Here is a 17117-nt window from a genome sequence, read left to right on the forward strand (position 1 = left end):
CACAGTCTCTCGCCTGTTTGCCTATTTCCTCTGATGTAAAATAAGGATAATGATAAAACCTCCTTCATTAAGGGTGATGGGGAGGGTTAGCCGGTAGTTGAAGAACTTAGACTCATTTCTGGGCATAGACATCATCGCAAATAAGATTGAGATTGCCAATGGTCTCTACCTGAATCAGTAAGATTCACAGAGGAAAACTACTTGTCCCGGAGCTCAAGACTGCATTCCCAAAATCCCAGATAAAAAAAACAGGTGCCCTTAAAAACTAGGAAGCTGGAAAGAAAGTAAATTTAAAGTATATTAAAGTTTGGAATGAAAATGCAGCATCCACAAGTACAATGGTAAATTTGAACACTTTTCTTTTTTCTTTTTTTTTTTTTAAGATTTTATTTATTTATTTGACAGAGAGACAGCCAGCAAGAGAGGGAACACAAGCAGGGGCAGTAGGAGAGGAAGAAGCAGGCTCATAGCACAGGAGCCTGATGTGGGGCTCGATCCCAGAACACTGGGATCACGCCCTGAGCCGAAGGCAGATGCTTAACGACTGCGCCACCCAGGCGCCCCTAGATTCAAGTTCTAACTTAACCATTTACTTCCAGTGTGACCTTGGACAAGTTACAGAGTCCCTGACCCTCGGCTTCGGACTCCCTTCCTCTGAAATGTCTGCAGGAAGCCGAGCTGGAGCGACAGAGAGGAGACGGCTGGTTGCCTCAGGCTGGGCTTGGCGTGGGGGGCACGCTGGGGAGAAACAGCGAGTGGCCGAAGCTGTGTTCAGGATTTCCTAATGGGGCGAAGAAAATTTCCTACAATTGGTAATGCTGAGGGCTGACAACACGGAAATATGCTGAAAACTCCGGAATTGCACACTTTGGATGAACCAATGCTTTAAATGAGTGAATGAACATATGCTCATTAGGGGAATTAGCTCTCAATAAAATTGTTGTATTAACGAAGCATTTTAAAAAACGTGCAAAAAACCTCTGAATTTATTCAGTGTCCTACATTCAGGGACTAAAGCCCCAAATAACGATTTTTAAAAGGCCTGCCCACAGACTGTGGTTCAGTAAATTTAGTTGCCCAGTGAGTGCTTCACTGCAAACTTTTATTATTATCAAGTACGATGTTACATGTAAGTGTGGTGATGTCACAGACGTCAATTAATGAGTGTTTCTTCATCTCGAAATGTCCTTGTTTTCGGTCTGGTGATAAATTTGGTGGCTTTTTCTTTCTTTAATGCCTTGTCTTGGCTGTACAGAAATAGCACTTCTTAGAGATGGCCTTTGTTGGGGATAGGCGAAGTCACATGACGCATGTTCCCAGTGTGGCGAGCGTCTCCTGCAGGATGGTTGCTGTGGCGGGTTGGTAATGTTTTCTGCGGAAGCCACGCCGGTGCTCCTGGAAGGAAGACGGCTTACAGTCAGGCAGAGCACCAGGCTTGGACCGGGAATGCATGTGGTTCCGGTCACCCCACTTGTACTCCTGCTGCTCCTCCAGCAGATTCTCTTTGCACAGATCCTGATAGGGGTGGCTTTTCTCCTCGTTCAGGGCTGAGTTCAAGGCCCACGCTCCTGCTGCAGAAGTGTGCTTGGGGAACCACCCCGCAGACGGGGTTTAAACCACGGAAGGCGCCGGCATGGTTCTGGAGGCCCCCGGGGAGTCCGAGAGCAAGGTTTGGGGGCTGTTGCTTCTGAGGGACTGGGAAAGGATCTGGTCCAGGGCTCTCTCCTTGGCTCGGAGATGTCGTCTTCTCCCTGTGTCTACGCGCGTCTTGTCCAAATCCCCTCTTCTTACCAGGACACCCCACACAGCGGCTCAGGGTCCACCCTCACGACTCCTCTTAACACGACTGCCTCCGTAGAGACCCTGTGTCCGAAGAGATCCTGGGGGTTAGGACCCGCACACTCGGCTCTTGCAGGGACACAGCTCGGCCCCTACACTCACCACTGACCACCACTCCCTCCCGGATGGCTGACCATGGCCTCACCTCCTACCCTGTCACTTCACACTCCCCCCTTTGTTTCTTGTTGACGGCTTATTACATTCATTTATGGATTTCCTAACTTCTGGTTTCTAGTTCCTTCTTTCTGCCCCAAACAAGGACAGAAATTCCCCACGAACCATGACCTTTCTATGTCCTGCTCACTGCTCTCTCCAGAGCATAGCCCAGAGCCAGTACACCTCGCACACCCAGCACACCTTGGTCGAAGGGAAGAATGCACAGGTATGGTAATGTGATGACTGTTTCCAGGCTCCAGGCTCCGCATCCGTGCGGAGAGCCGTGGTACCATCGGGGCTGTGACCGTGCGAAGTGGGGGCGGGGCAGAAGCTACGTGAAGGGGACCCCATGGTTGTGTATTCACAGACAACGAACTCTGAAGTCCTCTCTTCAAAACTAAGCTGTCACTAGGAAAGGAAACGTCTTCAGAAGGAAGAGGCAGGTGGGAAGGCTTTTTTCATACGCTTTCTCAAGGTGTGACGTCACCTCCTTAAAAACACGCTGCCTGGAAGAAAGGCGAGGTCCCAGGGCCCGACGGGCAAGAAGTGGGTCCTAACAAGACCCGGCCTGGGGGCGGCGTCTTGTGCTGACCCTGTTGGGAGATGGGCGGGTGCACCCTGCACACACTTTCTGCTGGTGAACACAGATGAGGCTCGTGCAGTGCACGTGGGGCGGAGAGCGGCCCAGACCTGGTTCCGGGTTCCAAGAGCGAAAGGTGTCTGTGCCGGGTTCAGTCCGCACGCACCCAGTTTCTTCCCGGGGGAGCTCCTCCACCTGTCATCGGTGGATGGAAACCTCCAATTCTACCTTGAAAGGATCCTTTGTAGCTCATGCCTCATTTTCTGCAGAGCTGCCAGAAGATTCCAGAGACACTGCCTCCCCTCCACGTGCAGATCTGCCTCCAGATGCAGCTGCCAGGGTTCCCTCTGCCAAAGGTGAAGCACGGGCCAGGAAGGGCGGGCACCGTCACCTGTATTTATGGAGGGAATTCTGATTTTCAGAATTCCGATTTGCTTGTGGAGAGGTTTGCTTGGGTTTTCGTGGCCTTGCCTAGCACGTGTCCAGCACAGTGACCACTGCTTGTCGGGTGGGGATGAGGCGGGTCTGGGAGTCCCCAACNCGGACAGCAGTAGGCTCCTAGTAATGTTTTCGAGGAGTCAGAAGTTACATGTGGATTTTCAACGGCATGGGAGTCAGGGCCCCTAACCCGCACATTGGTCAAGGGTCTACTGTACTAGTTGTATGATCTCGAGCCAATGTCACAGTCTCTCGCCTGTTTGCCTATTTCCTCTGATGTAAAATAAGGATAATGATAAAACCTCCTTCATTAAGGGTGATGGGGAGGGTTAGCCGGTAGTTGAAGAACTTAGACTCATTTCTGGGCATAGACATCATCGCAAATAAGATTGAGATTGCCAATGGTCTCTACCTGAATCAGTAAGATTCACAGAGGAAAACTACTTGTCCCGGAGCTCAAGACTGCATTCCCAAAATCCCAGATAAAAAAAACAGGTGCCCTTAAAAACTAGGAAGCTGGAAAGAAAGTAAATTTAAATTATATTAAAGTTTGGAATGAAAATGCAGCATCCGCAAGTACAATGGTAAATTTGAACACTTTTCTTTTTTCTTTTTTTTTTTTAAGATTTTATTTATTTATTTGACAGAGAGACAGCCAGCGAGAGAGGGAACACAAGCAGGGGCAGTAGGAGAGGAAGAAGCAGGCTCATAGCACAGGAGCCTGATGTGGGGCTCGATCCCAGAACACTGGGATCACGCCCTGAGCCGAAGGCAGATGCTTAACGACTGCGCCCTGAGCCGAAGGCAGATGCTTAACGACTGCGCCACCCAGGCGCCCCTAGATTCAAGTTCTAACTTAACCATTTACTTCCAGTGTGACCTTGGACAAGTTACAGAGTCCCTGACCCTCGGCTTCGGACTCCCTTCCTCTGAAATGTCTGCAGGAAGCCGAGCTGGAGCGACAGAGAGGAGACGGCTGGTTGCCTCAGGCTGGGCTTGGCGTGGGGGGCACGCTGGGGAGAAACAGCGAGTGGCCGAAGCTGTGTTCAGGATTTCCTAATGGGGCGAAGAAAATTTCCTACAATTGGTAATGCTGAGGGCTGACAACACGGAAATATGCTGAAAACTCCGGAATTGCACACTTTGGATGAACCAATGCTTTAAATGAGTGAATGAACATATGCTCATTAGGGGAATTAGCTCTCAATAAAATTGTTGTATTAACGAAGCATTTTAAAAAACGTGCAAAAAACCTCTGAATTTATTCAGTGTCCTACATTCAGGGACTAAAGCCCCAAATAACGATTTTTAAAAGGCCTGCCCACAGACTGTGGTTCAGTAAATTTAGTTGCCCAGTGAGTGCTTCACTGCAAACTTTTATTATTATCAAGTACGATGTTACATGTAAGTGTGGTGATGTCACAGACGTCAATTAATGAGTGTTTCTTCATCTCGAAATGTCCTTGTTTTCGGTCTGGTGATAAATTTGGTGGCTTTTTCTTTCTTTAATGCCTTGTCTTGGCTGTACAGAAATAGCACTTCTTAGAGATGGCCTTTGTTGGGGATAGGCGAAGTCACATGACGCATGTTCCCAGTGTGGCGAGCGTCTCCTGCAGGATGGTTGCTGTGGCGGGTTGGTAATGTTTTCTGCGGAAGCCACGCCGGTGCTCCTGGAAGGAAGACGGCTTACAGTCAGGCAGAGCACCAGGCTTGGACCGGGAATGCATGTGGTTCCGGTCACCCCACTTGTACTCCTGCTGCTCCTCCAGCAGATTCTCTTTGCACAGATCCTGATGGGGGTGGCTTTTCTCCTCGTTCAGGGCTGAGTTCAAGGCCCACGCTCCTGCTGCAGAAGTGTGCTTGGGGAACCACCCCGCAGACGGGGTTTAAACCACGGAAGGCGCCGGCATGGTTCTGGAGGCCCCCGGGGAGTCCGAGAGCAAGGTTTGGGGGCTGTTGCTTCTGAGGGACTGGGAAAGGATCTGGTCCAGGGCTCTCTCCTTGGCTCGGAGATGTCGTCTTCTCCCTGTGTCTACGCGCGTCTTGTCCAAATCCCCTCTTCTTACCAGGACACCCCACACAGCGGCTCAGGGTCCACCCTCACGACTCCTCTTAACACGACTGCCTCCGTAGAGACCCTGTGTCCGAAGAGATCCTGGGGGTTAGGACCTGCACACTCGGCTCTTGCAGGGACACCAGCTCGGCCCCTACACTCACCACTGACCACCACTCCCTCCCGGATGGCTGACCATGGCCTCACCTCCTACCCTGTCACTTCACACTCCCCCCTTTGTTTCTTGTTGACGGCTTATTACATTCATTTATGGATTTCCTAACTTCTGGTTTCTAGTTCCTTCTTTCTGCCCCAAACAAGGACAGAAATTCCCCACGAACCATGACCTTTCTATGTCCTGCTCACTGCTCTCTCCAGAGCATAGCCCAGAGCCAGTACACCTCGCACACCCAGCACACCTTGGTCGAAGGGAAGAATGCACAGGTATGGTAATGTGATGACTGTTTCCAGGCTCCAGGCTCCGCATCCGTGCGGAGAGCCGTGGTACCATCGGGGCTGTGACCGTGCGAAGTGGGGGCGGGGCAGAAGCTACGTGAAGGGGACCCCATGGTTGTGTATTCACAGACAACGAACTCTGAAGTCCTCTCTTCAAAACTAAGCTGTCACTAGGAAAGGAAACGTCTTCAGAAGGAAGAGGCAGGTGGGAAGGCTTTTTTCATACGCTTTCTCAAGGTGTGACGTCACCTCCTTAAAAACACGCTGCCTGGAAGAAAGGCGAGGTCCCAGGGCCCGACGGGCAAGAAGTGGGTCCTAACAAGACCCGGCCTGGGGGCGGCGTCTTGTGCTGACCCTGTTGGGAGATGGGCGGGTGCACCCTGCACACACTTTCTGCTGGTGAACACAGATGAGGCTCGTGCAGTGCACGTGGGGCGGAGAGCGGCCCAGACCTGGTTCCGGGTTCCAAGAGCGAAAGGTGTCTGTGCCGGGTTCAGTCCGCACGCACCCAGTTTCTTCCCGGGGGAGCTCCTCCACCTGTCATCGGTGGATGGAAACCTCCAATTCTACCTTGAAAGGATCCTTTGTAGCTCATGCCTCATTTTCTGCAGAGCTGCCAGAAGATTCCAGAGACACTGCCTCCCCTCCACGTGCAGATCTGCCTCCAGATGCAGCTGCCAGGGTTCCCTCTGCCAAAGGTGAAGCACGGGCCAGGAAGGGCGGGCACCGTCACCTGTATTTATGGAGGGAATTCTGATTTTCAGAATTCCGATTTGCTTGTGGAGAGGTTTGCTTGGGTTTTCGTGGCCTTGCCTAGCACGTGTCCAGCACAGTGACCACTGCTTGTCGGGTGGGGATGAGGCGGGTCTGGGAGTCCCCAACATACACACATGCTGCATTCGGATCTTACATCGCTGGGGTTAGAATGTTTCTCAACACAGAGGCCCAGGGCATTTGGGGAGCAACTCTTGGACGCAAGAGACAGTCTTGCGCCTTGAAAAATAACTCCCCCCGCCGGCCCCTCCCTGCCACCCTGAACTAACACCCTTCTCATTGCGACATCTCAGAAGGCCCTTCACTCTTTAAAGTGGGAAGGGCATAGCACAGCCACGGACCTGACACACTTTGAAACCAGCCATGGCCAAAAGGGCACAGAGTCACAACTGTCCTCAGAGAGCCCTTCAGGGAGGCTTCAATCACTAGGGTCTGGGTCCAGAAGCTAAGAGCCCAAGAATTCTCGTTACTCTTGGCCTTCCTTTCCCCCGGGGAGCAGAAACTTTGCCCGGGACGGTAGTGTGTGCGTGTGTGCACGTGCGTGTGAGTTCTGGGGTGGGGTGGAGAGCCTCAGTAGGAGGACCGAGGCAAGAACATACTTTTCCGTCTCATTTCAGTTTTGTTCTGTGGGGTATTCGACACCATAAGCCCAAACTTGCAACCGCAGATGCGCGGTGGGAATATTCACCCTGCTGCCCACACTTCCAGCTTGAGCTTGAGTTCTGGAGTTTCTTGGTAAGAGACGTATTTTAGCAAATGAGATTTTTATTGCTTCCATGAGAAAACAAAGCTAATTCTGGGAGGTCGAAAGATCCCTTCCTTCAAAAGTGATATGCGTTCATTCTGTGATTAACCACTTTGGTTATTTGAATGGATTCTAATGAAATGCACCCAGACCACTCCCCTAAAATCAGCTTCATTCAAAACCCTCAACCTAAGGTTATTTTGGAGTTTTCAAAAGGAGCACAGCATCAACATTTAAGACGGTCACATTCGCCAACAGCTGCCTTGCCTTTGAAGGAAACGAGACTTGACAGCAAGTCATCAGCCGTGAGACGCGCTGCGCCAGCGATGAAATCATTCCTGAATTTGACTTCGCTTTTTCTTGGGAACTTGAACAAGAAACTGTGTATTTACAGACAAAGGAGCAGTTGGACACCGGCTCGAGGACTGGCGGGGTGAGGACGTGCCTCTCTGAAGCCGGTGCGAAGAGCGGAGGCTCCTGTGACAGCGCGGCTGGGAGAGCCGGAACGCCACCCCGGCATGGAGGGCCGTGGGCTGTGCCTGAGCACGGGCGGGCTACGGTCCACACCGTGGGCTCCGAAAGCACTCGGCGCTGGCACCTTCTACCCCGGCTCCCGCTGTTGCTTTGGGTTTTGGCTTTTTGAAGGCTGCCACAAGGAAACAGGAGGCACGAGGCATCAGCCAGTCCCTCAGTTTAGGAGGGTTATTCTGTCGGCTGCTGTCGTGATTTACCGTGTTGTGTGAAACACGAAATTGTACCTTCTGCCGGCAAGTTCAGTGAATCCAGCTGGTGTCCAGAGGAGGAAACGATGTTACGAACAGGAGGAAAGGACGGCATCGCTCTAAGCAGGCCTTTCTCATCCGCAAGACGGAACCCCTGAAATCTGCTTCAGAGTCCCGGAGGCCAGCGGCCGGCACTCCTCCTCTCGAGCAGCCTGTGTGTGAGCTAGTGCTTACACAACGTGGGCCGTGGCCGTGGCACGAGCTCCGAGCTGTATGCGACTGCACGCGTGCCGTGGCTTGTGACGGAATGTTCCGAGGGAACTCCAGCAGTGAGCACTGCTCTGCACGGGGGCATCGGAGGCCGCCCTGTGCTGAGCTCACCCTTCAAAAGGAGTCCAGCCCGCCATGATGTGACAACAGAACGGGAGAAAGGCAAATCCGTTCTGGAGCCAAATGCCGAATGAGGGATCAGCTTGCCCACCCCCTCCCCACGCACCTGTCGGCCCCGCTCCATGGCGCCCCCTCCATCAAAGATACTTGGTCACAGAGGGGCCTAGTTTCATTTTATACTGTAGCTAGCAAGGACAAATGGCAGAGAGAAAGGAAATGATAACATGATTTAGTCTCAGAATTAAAAACTATTTTCGAGGTTCCAAAGAAAGGCTGTTCTCTGTGGCTCTGAGCGGCGCACACCTTGATCGGCAAAGACATCTCCCCCGTAAAGGGGGACGGGAGGGACGGGTGGGACAGGAGGGACGTGCGGCTTCTGCACGCCGCCTCTGGGACTCAGGCTGGGTCTTTACCTCCAGAATCGCGGCGGACATGCCCTCGGACACGGAGCTGTTCACCACGGCGAAGCAGTTCCTCAGCGCTGCGTGCAGGTCCCCCTGCGGCATCTCTCCGAGCAGCCGCACCCCAGCCATCCTGAAACAGGAGCAGGGACAGCACTCTGCCGCCGGGAATCTTGGGGGGCCGGAGGAAGACAGCAGTTCTCCAGACGGCACCGTACGGGAATGAGGGTCTCTCCCCTTCCCCACCCCCGATGAGCCGCCGTCGCTGTGAATCGTGCCTCCCAGGTATCAGAGGCCAGACAGAAGGTGCTGGACACTTTTTCTAATAAGGTGACCTTTTTTCAAATGTTTGTTTAAAAAAATACTAATAGGGACAATAACAGACATCTAATAAACAGAAATGCTAAAACAGAGACAAGCACCCAGGTGCCCACCGCCCGGAGTGGACGCATCATACAGGTTTTGTCTTATTTTTTCATTTAGCAACACTGATTCGTGTCCATCCAACAGCCTGTCTGCCACTCACATAACTGCCTATAGTTTTACCCGTGAGCGCTCTGGGTCTCTGAGTGATACAAAGACGCCCGCATATCTGTGGGGATGGGATCGGTACTTCCCAGTCCCCTGTGCTGACCAGGTGGCCGGTGACATGGGGGGCCATCCTGGGGGATCATGAGGAAAGCACCCGAAAGGGGGCTGACCCAAATGGGAGAAAACCCTTCGGGTCCCTGCCCTTTCCCGTCCCCCCACTGAATACTTGGAACTCGCTGGAGGGGCCCTGGGGCCACCTGCCACCCTAAGGATGTGGTCCTGGGCCAGCCACATCTGGTTGTTTCTTATGTGCGCAGTTGGCTGCAGCGGGCGTAAGCCTGCATTCTGGAGCATCTGCGGCAGCCGAGCAAAGGCCCTTTGGCTTCCCGCGGTTCTATCAAGTGCTTGATATTTTAGGTCTTTTCGGTTTTGGCCAGTGTGATCAGTGGAAATTATAACTGCAAAGTGGTTTTCATCAGTATTTCCCTGAGCAAGGGAGGGTGGGCATCTCCACTCCCCAGGGGACTGCTACCGGCACACCCTTCCTGTCAGTGGGGGGAGTAAGAGCGCCCGGATCTCCTGACAGGGTCACAGGGCCGCACTGGAAAGTGCCCACAACAGAGCCTGGGCTCGGTGAGTGCTGCACAAGCACGGGAGTGGGGCTGATGGATTGGCCAGTGGGCTTCCTCTCCTGCAAAATGCTTGTTCGCTTCTTCCACTTACCTCTTTACTTTGGCTTTTACTTCCCTTGTAAACACTGGGTCAACCTGAAAAGAGACAAAGATTTTAGGAAAAGCCTGACATGAGCCTAAGTCTCAAGAACGGTGTATCATGGCCACAGAGCCAGACTCAACAACTCAGGAAGGAAAAAGTCAAGCCCAATAGGCACTAATACCCTGATTCTGCTCCTACGTAATGACACACAGGGAGAGAGGGGCCCTGGGGAGGGAGCTCGGAGAGATGCACACGTCCTCCTGTCCGCTGTTGCACGTGTCAGAGGAGAGCCTGCTGCAGCCCCGTGGACGGTGGGCCACCCCTCCCCCAGCTCAAGGTCTGGAAGCAGAAGGCAGGCCCAGCCACGGGGCAGTCGCCGGCCACACGGCACTCCCGTGGAAGGAAGGGTCAGCTGATTCCCTGCAGTGGCGGATTTTGTCATAAAACCTTTGAGGCAGGATGACTTGGAATCCTTAGCCGATCTAAGACAAAGGCCCCGACAAAATTAACATTCTATTTTTGACAGGGAACCTTCCCAGAAACACAATGTTAAAGCCAAGGGCACGTCCATCAAGCTGCTGTGTGGACAGACGGGTCCATCCACACGACGGAATATGACTCAGTCACGAGAAGGGATGTAGCACTAACACCCCCACACGGATGACTGCAGAGAACAGGACGGTCGTGCAGGCGGCCGGGCACCAACGGCCACGCACTAGGGACTCCATTTCCATGCAACACCCAGAATGAGCAAATCCGGAGAGAAAGAATGTAGATAAGTGGTTGCCAGGGCCTGGGCGGTGCAGACAGTGGGGAGCGGCTGCTAACAAGTCTGGGGTTTCCTTTGGGGTGATGAAAATGTACCCGAACTGGGGTGATGTCTGCAAACTACGTGAATATACTAAAAACCACTGGATTATACTTTAATGTGGTGCTTCTGATGGCATAAAAACTATATCAAAAAACTATATCAAAAAACTATATCAAAAAAAAAAAAAGCCAAGTAGAACTTTAGTTAGTCACAACCTCATGTCCTCGAGCCTGGGCTTTCCTTCTGTTTCGCATCCGGGGGCACTGTGTGCTTTGGGACCAGGCCTGTTTTGTGTCTTTGCACCCCTGCTGATGGACAGGTTGAATTGGTGCAGATTGAAGGCCCTGCGTTTTACTCCTTGCAGAGCGGCCTCAGGGTTTTAAGCAGACCCATTCGTAGTTGTGTAAGGTCAGGAGAGGCGGCACGGTCCGCCCCCCAGCCGCGAGCTCCCGGCCGTGCCTGCATCAGGGCACCTCTCTGGGCCTTAGCTTCCTTGGATGCAGGCCGTGCCTGCATCAGGGCACCTCTCTGGGCCTTAGCTTCCTTGGTTGCAAAGTGAGAGTCGTCACAGGGCCTCGGGATGGTGGGGAGGGTCGGGAGTCCCAACGGTGCAGCGCTCGTGACCGCCTGAGACGTGGCGACTGCTTTGGTGCAGCAGAAGGAAAAGTTCAATGTCCTTCTGGAAAGAATGCGCGTAAGAGCTCAGGTCTCAGCACTGGAACAAAAAGGTCTGTAGGCGTCACCTCACATACACAGTCCCAGAGACACTGCCACACATCTCCACGCCCGGGACCGAGCGGGGAGAACAAGACACCCCAGCGCCTGGCGGCCATCGCAGTGTTCGCACGGGGATGCCCACGTTCGCGACCCTCGGAAACCAGACCGGAGTACGGCCTGTGTGCCTGGCCTCTTCCTGGGTGGGCTTACTGTCGGAGGCACCCGGAGGATGTGAGGGGACACTGTCCCACTGTCACAGGGCTCCTACAGCCCGAGCCACAGCGTATGTTCACACGGGACTTGCACGAGTGCAAACTCAACCGCAGACCGCGGCTTTGCCCTTGGCCGTCCCTGCCCCGGTGCCGTCAATGATGAACGATGAATACGGCTTTTAAAATAACAGTTCTTAAATTTATGCCCATGTGACACCAGACTCGGAGCTCTTCCTCAAAGATGCAGACGGAGGAGAGCATAAACACATTTTACTGTCCTCCCGATGAGCGAGTGGCGAACGCGGATTCAGTTTCTAGTCTCATTCACGGTTTACTGGTAGGTATTAGGAATTACAGAACAAGGCGGTTTAATGAATATGACAATACCCCATACTTTATCATGCCAACTGAGAGAATGTTGTGCCTCCCAGAACCTTCATTTCACTTTCTTTGGGCAAGGGAACGCCGCGAGTGTGTTGGTTGTGCGTGTTGGACCCCAAATCCTTCACACCACTGGCATTGACTGACAGGTGTCCCAGGAAGCTAACACAACCAATCTGGGTGCACAGGGAACACTGGAACTATCCCCTGAAACGACATTTTGAGTTATTTTAAGAGCAAAGTCACAGGAACAGCACAGGGGACAGATGCGCTCGCACAGAGGACGACTCAGGGAGAAAAGGCCGAGTGGGCGGACCCCGCGTCTGGTGCAGATGTGGCCAACACCACGCAGTTGCCGTCCGTAAATGATCTGCTTCCTCTAGGAAAATCCAGATGCTCACATGATCCAGAAACACTTAACAGGTTTGTGTCTAGTTGTTATAAAATTCAGTTGCTGAGGTTTCTTGCTGAAGCATTTCGACCTACACATATGCTTTAAGTCTCCACGTTTATATTAAAAATTTCACACAAATCAAAGTGGAAACACTGCCAAGACCTGATTTCTGACCCTGTGTTTCCTTTCACAATCACATACTCGCTACCTTCTGACCCTGGCGGGGGGGGGAACTCTAGCGTTCAGGACTACCAGTAACAACAAGAGAACCTTTTGTGGGGGTTTTCTGTTTTTTTTTTTTAAGATTTTATTTATTCAATTGAGAGGGGAGAGAGAGAGACCAAGCACAAGCAGGGGGAGCAGCAGGCAAAGGGAGAAGCAAACTCCCCCCCAAGCAGGGAGCCCGAGGCGGGACTCGATCCCAGGACCCTGAGATCATGACCAGAGCCGAAGGCAGACGCGTCACCGACCGAGCCACCCAGGTGTCCTGCTTTTTATTTTTGAGAATGAACTGTTTCCCGTCACAGAGGATTATTGAGCACGTTCTCCCTGTGCGCGGCGTGCTAGCTGTGTGTCTCTTGGCAACATTACACACTGGACGCAGATAGCACACAGGCTGGTGTCTTCCAGACGGACAGCCACATAGGCCTCACTTGCCTCTTGCAAAGAAAAAAATCACTGACAGCTGAGCCCTGGAAGCTCAGATTTGTTTGGAAGTCCCGGGCAATTTCTGCAGCGGATGTCAGAAGCTAAGTCGGAGCATTACTTCTGATGAGGGCAGTTTCCAGAATGCCCCCGCGCAGGCCTGGAAGGACGAGGTTTCTTCGGCCGCCAGCAGAGGGCGCTCAGCTCGCAGGTGGCTTTTGTAGTCCTGGTTCCGTGGTGCTTTGTTCCAGGTCAAGACAGGCAGTGGGATCTGCGTGAACCCTGCTGAGGCCTCCTTACCTGCCCCCTTCTTCGGTGGAGCTGGGCCAGCTAGAAGCAGTGCCGGGGTTAGAGATGGACCCGTGGAGGCTGCAACACATTTCTATTCCTTGAAACGTCTTTAAAGGAAAAACTCATACTTACGGATGATTTGTTGTTTNGACTCCATTTCCATGCAACACCCAGAATGAGCAAATCCGGAGAGAAAGAATGTAGATAAGTGGTTGCCAGGGCCTGGGCGGTGCAGACAGTGGGGAGCGGCTGCTAACAAGTCTGGGGTTTCCTTTGGGGTGATGAAAATGTACCCGAACTGGGGTGATGTCTGCAAACTACGTGAATATACTAAAAACCACTGGATTATACTTTAATGTGGTGCTTCTGATGGCATAAAAACTATATCAAAAAACTATATCAAAAAACTATATCAAAAAAAAAAAAAGCCAAGTAGAACTTTAGTTAGTCACAACCTCATGTCCTCGAGCCTGGGCTTTCCTTCTGTTTCGCATCCGGGGGCACTGTGTGCTTTGGGACCAGGCCTGTTTTGTGTCTTTGCACCCCTGCTGATGGACAGGTTGAATTGGTGCAGATTGAAGGCCCTGCGTTTTACTCCTTGCAGAGCGGCCTCAGGGTTTTAAGCAGACCCATTCGTAGTTGTGTAAGGTCAGGAGAGGCGGCACGGTCCGCCCCCCAGCCGCGAGCTCCCGGCCGTGCCTGCATCAGGGCACCTCTCTGGGCCTTAGCTTCCTTGGATGCAGGCCGTGCCTGCATCAGGGCACCTCTCTGGGCCTTAGCTTCCTTGGTTGCAAAGTGAGAGTCGTCACAGGGCCTCGGGATGGTGGGGAGGGTCGGATGAGTCCCAACGGTGCAGTGCTCGTGACCGCCTGAGACGTGGCGACTGCTTTGGTGCAGCAGAAGGAAAAGTTCAATGTCCTTCTGGAAAGAATGCGCGTAAGAGCTCAGGTCTCAGCACTGGAACAAAAAGGTCTGTAGGCGTCACCTCACATACACAGTCCCAGAGACACTGCCACACATCTCCACGCCCGGGACGGAGCGGGGAGAACAAGACACCCCAGCGCCTGGCGGCCATCGCAGTGTTCGCACGGGGATGCCCACGTTCGCGACCCTCGGAAACCAGACCGGAGTACGGCCTGTGTGCCTGGCCTCTTCCTGGGTGGGCTTACTGTCGGAGGCACCCGGAGGATGTGAGGGGACACTGTCCCACTGTCACAGGGCTCCTACAGCCCGAGCCACAGCGTATGTTCACACGGGACTTGCACGAGTGCAAACTCAACCGCAGACCGCGGCTTTGCCCTTGGCCGTCCCTGCCCCGGTGCCGTCAATGATGAACGATGAATACGGCTTTTAAAATAACAGTTCTTAAATTTATGCCCATGTGACACCAGACTCGGAGCTCTTCCTCAAAGATGCAGACGGAGGAGAGCATANCGATGAATACGGCTTTTAAAATAACAGTTGTTCTTAAATTTATGCCCATGTGACACCAGACTCGGAGCTCTTCCTCAAAGATGCAGACGGAGGAGAGCATAAACACATTTTACTGTCCTCCCGATGAGCGAGTGGCGAACGCGGATTCAGTTTCTAGTCTCATTCACGGTTTACTGGTAGGTATTAGGAATTACAGAACAAGGCGGTTTAATGAATATGACAATACCCCATACTTTATCATGCCAACTGAGAGAATGTTGTGCCTCCCAGAACCTTCATTTCACTTTCTTTGGGCAAGGGAACGCCGCGAGTGTGTTGGTTGTGCGTGTTGGACCCCAAATCCTTCACACCACTGGCATTGACTGACAGGTGTCCCAGGAAGCTAACACAACCAATCTGGGTGCACAGGGAACACTGGAACTATCCCCTGAAACGACATTTTGAGTTATTTTAAGAGCAAAGTCACAGGAACAGCACAGGGGACAGATGCGCTCGCACAGAGGACGACTCAGGGAGAAAAGGCCGAGTGGGCGGACCCCGCGTCTGGTGCAGATGTGGCCAACACCACGCAGTTGCCGTCCGTAAATGATCTGCTTCCTCTAGGAAAATCCAGATGCTCACATGATCCAGAAACACTTAACAGGTTTGTGTCTAGTTGTTATAAAATTCAGTTGCTGAGGTTTCTTGCTGAAGCATTTCGACCTACACATATGCTTTAAGTCTCCACGTTTATATTAAAAATTTCACACAAATCAAAGTGGAAACACTGCCAAGACCTGATTTCTGACCCTGTGTTTCCTTTCACAATCACATACTCGCTACCTTCTGACCCTGGCGGGGGGGGGAACTCTAGCGTTCAGGACTACCAGTAACAACAAGAGAACCTTTTGTGGGGGTTTTCTGTTTTTTTTTTTTAAGATTTTATTTATTCAATTGAGAGGGGAGAGAGAGAGACCAAGCACAAGCAGGGGGAGCAGCAGGCAAAGGGAGAAGCAAACTCCCCCCCAAGCAGGGAGCCCGAGGCGGGACTCGATCCCAGGACCCTGAGATCATGACCAGAGCCGAAGGCAGACGCGTCACCGACCGAGCCACCCAGGTGTCCTGCTTTTTATTTTTGAGAATGAACTGTTTCCCGTCACAGAGGATTATTGAGCACGTTCTCCCTGTGCGCGGCGTGCTAGCTGTGTGTCTCTTGGCAACATTACACACTGGACGCAGATAGCACACAGGCTGGTGTCTTCCAGACGGACAGCCACATAGGCCTCACTTGCCTCTTGCAAAGAAAAAAATCACTGACAGCTGAGCCCTGGAAGCTCAGATTTGTTTGGAAGTCCCGGGCAATTTCTGCAGCGGATGTCAGAAGCTAAGTCGGAGCATTACTTCTGATGAGGGCAGTTTCCAGAATGCCCCCGCGCAGGCCTGGAAGGACGAGGTTTCTTCGGCCGCCAGCAGAGGGCGCTCAGCTCGCAGGTGGCTTTTGTAGTCCTGGTTCCGTGGTGCTTTGTTCCAGGTCAAGACAGGCAGTGGGATCTGCGTGAACCCTGCTGAGGCCTCCTTACCTGCCCCCTTCTTCGGTGGAGCTGGGCCAGCTAGAAGCAGTGCCGGGGTTAGAGATGGACCCGTGGAGGCTGCAACACATTTCTATTCCTTGAAACGTCTTTAAAGGAAAAACTCATACTTACGGATGATTTGTTGTTTACTGCCGTTAAGAGCCAGTATTTATTTGCCATGTACTCTGGGCCTAACCTACGCGAAGTTCTCTATATGCATTAACTTACTTCTTGCCCACGATCCTGTTATGATTACCCCACTTGACACAAGAGAACAGTGAAGCTCAGAGAGCTAGTGTAGTTTAACCAGGATCACATAGCTAGAAAGTGCTGGGCCAGGAGACTGAGTTCTTAAAACCACACTCCACTGCCTCTCTGCTGTCTACTCAGGGATTTTATCAACTAGTTCATAAAAAGCCAACGCGGATTACGGAATAACTACCAGCTTATCTGTTTATTTCCCCATGATATCCCATCTGCAGCTTTCTAGTTCCCTCCTCTCTGGTTGTTGCCATTCTCGCCACCAGGAATGCCCCCCTCCATCCCTAACACCTATTCAACCCAGGGCACAGGCAGATGCCACCTCCCTGGGCGACTTTCCCCAATCATCTAAACCAGAAGCAACGTTTCCTCCCCCACTTTCCTTCCAGCTGCTTCCAAACTCAGGCCTGCCTGGTCTCCTGCTTGTCCGCCTAGCTACCCCCCTCCCCCCGTATGCGTGTCCCTTTCCCTCCAGGGCCAGGCCCCGTGTCATGCACACAGCTCTCCACTTGATAATATTTGCTAAATGCAAGGTTTCCAGCTGGCCCTTCCCTTCCGTTTCTCGTTCCTGAGTCTTTCTGTTGAAATGATCTTAAACAATTGAATTACATTATAACCCCAA

General features: G+C 52.4%; 1 protein-coding gene and 1 long non-coding RNA gene across 12 annotated transcripts in view; one reads left to right on the top strand and one right to left on the bottom strand.

Moving 5' to 3' along the window:
• Positions 1-17117, bottom strand: part of GLT1D1 (glycosyltransferase 1 domain containing 1) — a 95142-nt gene that overhangs the window by 12940 nt on the left and 65085 nt on the right. For 7 of the 10 annotated variants that reach the window (XM_034638761.1, XM_034638762.1, XM_034638760.1 and 4 more), the window contains 2 exons: positions 9809-9852; positions 8567-8726 (listed from right to left, as the gene is read on the bottom strand). In XM_034638761.1, the coding sequence (XP_034494652.1) occupies positions 8567-8726; positions 9809-9852 (204 nt within the window). Of the gene's footprint in view, positions 1-3753; positions 4070-4814; positions 5152-8566; positions 8727-9808; positions 9853-17117 lie in introns of those variants that run through there. The other 3 variants (XM_034638764.1, XM_034638767.1, XM_034638763.1) reach the window with 3 other exon arrangements.
• LOC105241562 lies at positions 5223-7968 on the top strand. Of its 2 annotated transcripts, none has more exons than XR_004619083.1 (3): positions 5223-5510; positions 5652-7031; positions 7236-7968. It is a non-coding gene; the product is annotated as an uncharacterized LOC105241562 (long non-coding RNA). The 2 variants fall into 2 exon arrangements; XR_860637.3 differs by lacking the exon at positions 5223-5510 and having other exon boundaries at positions 5518-6220; positions 6914-7031.

This window comes from Ailuropoda melanoleuca, chromosome 12, assembly GCF_002007445.2.
Source record: "Ailuropoda melanoleuca isolate Jingjing chromosome 12, ASM200744v2, whole genome shotgun sequence".
NCBI classification, from domain to species: domain Eukaryota; kingdom Metazoa; phylum Chordata; class Mammalia; order Carnivora; family Ursidae; genus Ailuropoda; species Ailuropoda melanoleuca.